Here is a 6,877-nt window from a genome sequence, read left to right as displayed (position 1 = left end):
GGCCAGAGAAAAGAGGGAGTTGCACCCTCGACAGGCGGGCCAGGTGAGGACAAGGGTACGCATCCCGCCCATCTGCGCGCTGTCCGTTTCGACGCAAATGCGACCTAAATTTGGGCCGGGAATGGGTCGAAAGCGGACAAAAAACGAACACTTATCCATTTGCTCCCGCACGTTGGGCTGCAATTTCTACCCATTTAGCCCCAAAAGGCGCAACCGGACCATTTGGGTCACGTTTTGGAGTTGGCCTAACCCCAACACCCCTTGTGCTCCTCTGTGCGCAATGACCTCGTGCCTAGAGGTGATATCAACTATGAGAGCATAAAGCAAACAACAACACTGCCAACACACACCAACAAAGGGACTGAACACCGTGATCTTGACCCAGAGGCGCACGGTGCCGGCCGGATCGTACACGATGACCATGAATCACAACCCACGTGCTTCATTAGGACCCTGCCACCCCATGCTCTCCTCTTCGCGGCTGGATCCAACATGAACAACGGTGGGATCAGCTCATCCCTGTCGGCTCGGGATGGGGTGGTGTGGCACGTCGGCGTCCTCGTGATGCTGAGCACATGCTCAAGCTTAGCGAGCTGGTCGGAGAAGGCGAAGGTGGAGAGGACGAGGACGGGATGGCGCTTGAGGGGGAAGGCCGAGAAGGCGGAGAATAAGCCAAAGGGGAGGAAGGGGTAGTGGTGGTGGTTGGGGGCCGCATTCGACCGGCGGCATGAGATGAAGCGTGCACATCGAAGTTCTATTCCGTGACCGACGACGGTCGTGGGAGGGCAGCGGGCAGGCAACGGAAAACTTTAGTGTGACGGTTGGTAGCATGTGCGTTGTATTTGGTTTTTTATGCAGCCGCACAGGTGTTACAAATTTGGAGAGGAGGCAATTTTTGACACGTGATAAGATATATCATCTGTTGGAGCACTATCTTTTAGCCTAAAATACCATAAAAACATTTTTGAGGCACGACAGGTTTTTTATCATCTGATGCGCCAAGGAAACGTCGAGGAATCTAATCCGCCAGGTCAATTCTTCTCCGGAGCTAGCCGCTGCCTCCCTAGAACCCTAGCTTTCTGCCTCCTGCCGGCGCCAGCGCCGATCCGTCCCATCTTCAGTGGCCCTATGGCCATGGAGGCGGAGTGGATCTCGGCCCTTGCCGGTGGGAGGGCTCCGTTTTTAGATCTTTTCTCGAGCTTTGTTAGGGTTTGTGTCGTATTCAGGAATGCGAGACGGGGGCGGCTTCCTGAAGATGAAATAAAGGTCTCCCTGCCTAGCCCCCCGTCCTGGTGATGCGTCTTGCATCATCGGTGGGCGTGTGGAGGTGTATCTCCGGCAGATCCGTCTTTGGTGAATTTGCTCGGATTTGTTCGTCGTTTTGTCTTCGTTCGTGTGTTTTCAGATTGGATCCTTTTGATCTACACTCTTCATCCGCGACGGTTGCTATTCTGGTGCGTTGGTTCTACGGGGCCTTAGCACGACGACTTCCCGACTGTCTACTACAATAAGGTTTCTTCGGCTCCGGCGAGGGAGGGGCGATGACAGCGGCGCACCTTCGGCTCGCTTCAGTGATTGTAGTTGTCACTAGGTGGTCTACGGATTTGGATGTAATTTTTATTATTTCTAGTGTTCGTTGTACTATCATGATTCAAGAAGAATAGATTGGAAGTTTTTCCGGTAAAAAAAAGAAACGTCGAGGAGGAAAGAAGAAGCACGAACAGTGCAAGGTAGCAAGCGTGGCCAAGAAGACGGGAGAGAAGGGCACGGGAGAGAAGGAAGAAGAGTCGCACTTTAACGACCGTGAGTGTGGCACATTCCTTGGATAAATTTTGGTCCAGAGGATCAATTGCTAGACTTTTTAACCCTCGGGATGACTGAAATAACCATACCGCCCCTGGTTAATTTCCAGGTCTGCCCACAGGACAGGCCCCGCACCGCCGCGAACAGATCCTGGGATCTCTCCTCCCTCCAACCCTCCTTCCTCGTCTCTCGTTTCCCTCTCTTTCAGTCGCTGCCCCGACGCCCCCTCGACCTCGGTCCAAGTCCGGCAGCCAGGGCGACAGCGACGGCAAGGTATGCTCCGTCCCCCCCTTATATTTTCCTCTCCAACGAGTTCCTTGATTGGTTGAATCCCTCGTGGAAACCCTAGATGAGAAACTCGTTATTCGACATAGATGCCATGAAAAAAATTCTTAGCGTTTTTATTTCTAATTTAAGGAGACTCTTGTTTTCCTGTGATCAAATAATTTTTGTGGGAAAAACTGGACAAAATTTATGAGAAAGTGAGCATATACGCGCTCCTGCTGCGTGGCTGCCGTTCAGGTGCAAACCATATATGCTTGTGGAAAAGGGGGGAGGGGGGTGGGGTGGGGTGGGTTAGATTTAAGTGAGTACTTCATTTTGTATCACACATGTCGGGAACTCATTGATTGGCACATCAACTTCAGGGCATTTGAAACGGCGGCACACCAATTTGGCCAAATAAATCATCAAAGTTGCACCAACTTCAGGGCAAATGGTAAAAAGTCCTGTTTCACCGTCGCAATCCCACATGGCGGTAGCGGCGGCGCAGCTCCGTGGATCGGCCACGGTCGCTCGGAGGCATGGAGCCTTCAGAGTCCCCTCCTCCTGCCGGTGGCCACGTCACCCTCTCGCCGGTTCACTAAAGGTATTACCCTGATCCAGACAGTAAACACTATCTTTGGGTAATTCATTCATACCCTGTTATATTTTCTTGTGTTTGGAATTGGATGACACTCTACTCATCTGAAGAACATGTTACTGTTGTTTTATAAGTTCTTGACAATTGACCACTGGAATATTTTGTTGTTGTGTAAAATACACCAGTTTTTCTGTGATTTTCATAAAGAAGAAATATCGAGTTTATGTACAGCCTGCCTGAGGCACTATGAGACAACACTGACAGCTGCACTTGACAATTTAGTAGGTGTAGTAAGGGGAAGTTTTCCATTTACAGGCATCTGGTAGTTTGATCATTGATGGTGCGTGCACGTTGTCTAAGGAAAATTAGATCACAAAGAGGCAAGAAAATGGTTGCTGAATCTGCTTGTAGAAATTTGGAACAATAAACATTTGAATTCATACTTCTGTAGTTTACAGTTTGTTCTTCTAGCATGGACCAAATATATAACCACATGATCAAGCTTTCCGATTTTTATAGTCAAGTGTTTAATCAGTGCATGTATTTCTGCCCTTATTGGGAGGACCTTTGAGATGAGAACCTTAGCTGGTTTAATTGTTCTGTTGTACTCCCTCCGTTCCAAATTACTCGTCGCAGAAATGGATGTATCTAGAACTAAAATACATCTAGATACATATCACCATTGGTAGTAAATGCATTTTGGTGGCACAAGTCTTGAGATGCATTTTGGTGTTATAATATTCTGCAAAAAAGTACTCCCTCCGTCCCAAAATAAGTGTCTCAACTTTGTACTAACTTTACTGCAAACTGCAAAGTTGTACTAACCTTGAGACACTTATTTTGTGACGGAGGTAGTACATTATATCCTGCAGTATCAAGCCATGCTCTTCCACAGGATTAGCTTGGGTATAATGACCAGAAGATTTGTTTCTTAGAGAAAATAATGCAAAACTCAAAAAAGGTTGACTTTACCTTTTTAACATATTTTGTTGCCTCAGCTTTCAGTTTCTACCAGTGCAGTGGGTGGGAAGCCATTTGGTTTTGGTGCCAAAATTGCAACAAAATGTGCTAATGAAAACACTCGAGCTGAAGAGTTGAATTCGAGATCAGATCAAGCAGGTGAACTTGTAGCAGCAGTTGAAGATGTTACTCCCCAAAAGAGGAGTGCTAAGATCCATGATTTTTGTTTTGGGATTCCTTTCGGTAAGTAACTCTTTTTACAACAAAGGCAAAATCCTGTAATTTTCTAATTGAATAAGCATGTGGGTGAATGTAAAATCCTGCGGCAGAAGTTTCCTGGTGGGTTTGATTTTGCAAATACCAGTTTCGCTTTTAGGAGAATTACCAGTATACATTGTAAAGCGATATTATTTTCTTCAGCTTGTTAATGAAAGTGAGCAGTAAGGTCGTAACTGTTTGAAAGTAAAGATGAGCTTCTCACTGCATAATTACCCAAACTCACTGCTATAGTGTTGATTGATCCTGCAAGTTTCAGAAATGCTGCAATTTTCCTTATATAGCAGAAATTCTAAAGAATGTCAGAGATTGCCCTTGCTATATAGGTATGATAAATAATCCTAAACCAGTTGAAAATGAGAGTGGCATGACTGCTTTCTTTTACAGTCATACTTCAAACAGGAAATGTTCCTTATTTCATTAACGGTTTCATCAGTCTTGAATGGTACCCTGTAGAAAGTAGCACTGAAAACATGAACCCTGTTCGCTTGGATGTGTCTGCATATAACAAATAATTTCACTTGGTAGTGCAGGTGGTCTTTTGTTCTGCATGGGGCTTCTAGGCTACTTCTTCTCTAGGAGTACTGTAAGTCTTGTCCTAGGTGTTGCACCTGGGCTTGCTACGCTCCTTCTTGGTACCCTCAGTTTAAACTTCTGGAGGAGTGGAAGATCCAGCTTCCTGTTTATATTGGGCCAAGCAGGTGAGATAACATTCCATATTCTTGGTGTATTATATGTTTGCTTGTTCTGTATTACATGTTTGCTTATTGACATGTTCAATTTGCTCCTTTTTAGCAATTTCTGCTGTCCTTGCATGGAAGTATTCTCATGCATATTTACTGGTAACTACCGTGCACGTTCCATTTGTATGGATCATTCCTTTCATAACAGTGAGTTAATCATAGTTCTGTCTTGCAGACAAATAGAATTCTTCCTTGGGGCTTCTACGCTTCACTGAGGTACCTTACTGTTGATGTATAACCCCCTTCATTTTTCTCGTGGAAATTGAAGACCTTGATGTATTGTTACTCTTTCTTCAAAATGGTGCAGCACTGCGATGGCTTGTTTCTATGCGTACGTGCTGCTTGCTGGAGGAAATCCACCACCCAAGAAGTTGGCACCGGCACCATCATCGTAGAGCCAGGGAGCAGGCATACCTTTCTGTCCTAGCTTAATTTGACATTTGTGCTCCATAAAATGCTGCAACTACGAGCACAGAAGAGTTTGTCTTCTATATTTGTATATGTTTCCTAGTCTTGGGTTCGCTTGCGGCGAGCTCTTGGATTTTTGGCGGAACGTCGAGAAAATAATACTGGCAGGATGGTTGTAACGATCCAGCCCTGATGAGCATTTTTTCTTTCGGCTACTTGAACATGATGAAGGATAACCAGTTACCTCTTGACGCACTTATTTGGTGGATCACCTGACAACAACACGTTTGATATTCCACTGAACATATAGCCTTGATACGTACAACGGACGGAATTTTGAACGATTTGGTCGCGTATTCAGGCGATGGTTCTTTTGGGTAGGCAAATAAGAGCCGAAGCTGCCTGTTCCATTGCATCAGTGAAACAACAGTTTGGAAGTTGAGTTTTAACGGGAACACACGTGTTATCAACCTAGTTTTTTTTCCCGGGTAACCACGAGATTTCATTCCATGGCCAGATGGTTACAATCTGCTAATACAAGATTGTGAATGAAATGGTGGCCTTGTTGCAACCAACAGGTGGTGTTATGAGCGGTACGAGCATAATTAGCGAGACAATGTGAAACCCTATTATGGGACCTAGCTATCTCAATTGGTTTAAACTCCCGTTCTACCATTTGATTCTTGATTTCCTTAACAAGATTACCAAATGGTGATTTGGCAAGGGAAGCACTGACATAAAAGAGAGAGCTATCATCGAGTCCGACCAGTGCAACAGGAAGGCTAGACTATTGAAGGGCCAGTGACATTCCTATCATTATTGCTTGAATCTGCGCTTCGAAAGCATTGTTGCAATAGAACATCAGCTGGTATGAAGCAAAAGTAACCTCACAATTGTTGTTCCTCAAGATTATGCCCGCTCTTGCTGATTCATCCTTTGAGGACAAAGACCCATCCGCTGATAAAGAAAACCAATCCGCTGGTGGCAGTGTCCATGGGGGCGCCGGCAGAAGAACCTTCACACTCTGCACCTTAACGACATCATTAACAAGAGACTTGCATTTGATTACTTGCTCAGTTATGAGATGTTATATATTATGGACCAAGTTAAGGTAGCTACATAAGAAACTCCTCAAAGCTTTCATCCGTGCAATTTCTTTACCATGAACCAGGTCATTCTGAAGGTTTCAAATCCTCCATATTAACATGATGATCATATCTCGAATGTCACTTGAATGCAGTGCCAAAAAGTTTAACAACCATTCTTCTTCGGTGTACAAAACTTGTTCCTTATTGGGTATAGGCCAGACTTCGGTCATCAAATCCCATAACATAGCTGCATGATATGTACCCTAGTTTGCCTTGCCGCATAGTGGGCACATCACGCGTCGAGCTAGGTAATGGCGACACTTACACAACATGGTAGCTAGCACCCCGGAGATCACCTTCATGCTGTGACCTGCATCCTATGGGGCACCACCGCCTGCCAGACCAAGTTACACAACTTTAGGTCAGGGCAAGAGCTAGAGGCTTCCAACGAGAAAGAATTTTCGTGTGCCTCCATCGCAAGTTTATATGCGCTACGAGCACAAAGCACCCATTGGGGTATGGCTGCCACGCGAGGAAATCCTCCTGCTGTCTAGGTGATGTACGGATTTTTTGGATGACCACCACGTCAGCGAGATAAAAGTGTATGTTCAACAAGTTTGGAATCCAGGCATTGTTGTCCGAAACTCTATTGAGTCTACATTGTAGCTTCGAGGTTATAGGGCGGAATGATGGCCCCCCTAGGAATCCATGGGTCCTGCCAGGTCTGAATAGATGTG

At 45.6% G+C, this 6,877-nt stretch overlaps 1 protein-coding gene across 1 annotated transcript; it reads left to right on the top strand.

Moving 5' to 3' along the window:
* Positions 1–1,919: 1,919 nt before the first annotated feature.
* LOC119355445 (protein FATTY ACID EXPORT 1, chloroplastic-like) lies at positions 1,920–5,311 on the top strand. The gene is made up of 7 exons (XM_037622250.1): positions 1,920–2,076; positions 2,451–2,671; positions 3,664–3,868; positions 4,435–4,602; positions 4,697–4,743; positions 4,820–4,860; positions 4,952–5,311. The coding sequence occupies exons 2-7, from the start codon at positions 2,519–2,521 to the stop codon at positions 5,037–5,039; spliced, it is 702 nt and encodes a 233-aa protein (XP_037478147.1). The 5' UTR covers positions 1,920–2,076; positions 2,451–2,518; the 3' UTR covers positions 5,040–5,311.
* Positions 5,312–6,877: the final 1,566 nt, after the last annotated feature.

Source organism: Triticum dicoccoides, chromosome 2A (genome assembly GCF_002162155.2).
Source record: "Triticum dicoccoides isolate Atlit2015 ecotype Zavitan chromosome 2A, WEW_v2.0, whole genome shotgun sequence".
NCBI classification, from domain to species: domain Eukaryota; kingdom Viridiplantae; phylum Streptophyta; class Magnoliopsida; order Poales; family Poaceae; genus Triticum; species Triticum dicoccoides.
This window is presented reverse-complemented; position numbering and strand designations above follow the sequence as displayed.

What these genes read in the sequence shown, in the direction of transcription:
- LOC119355445 (XM_037622250.1), top strand. Translation starts at nt 2,519, where the DNA reads ATGGTAAAAAGTCCTGTTTCACCGTCGCAATCCCACATGGCGGTAGCG. An exon ending in CTCTCGCCGGTTCACTAAAG is followed by an intron (nt 2,672 to 3,663) that starts GTATTACCCTGA and finishes TTGTTGCCTCAG; the next exon opens with CTTTCAGTTTCTACCAGTGC. An exon ending in GGCTTCTACGCTTCACTGAG is followed by an intron (nt 4,861 to 4,951) that starts GTACCTTACTGT and finishes AAAATGGTGCAG; the next exon opens with CACTGCGATGGCTTGTTTCT.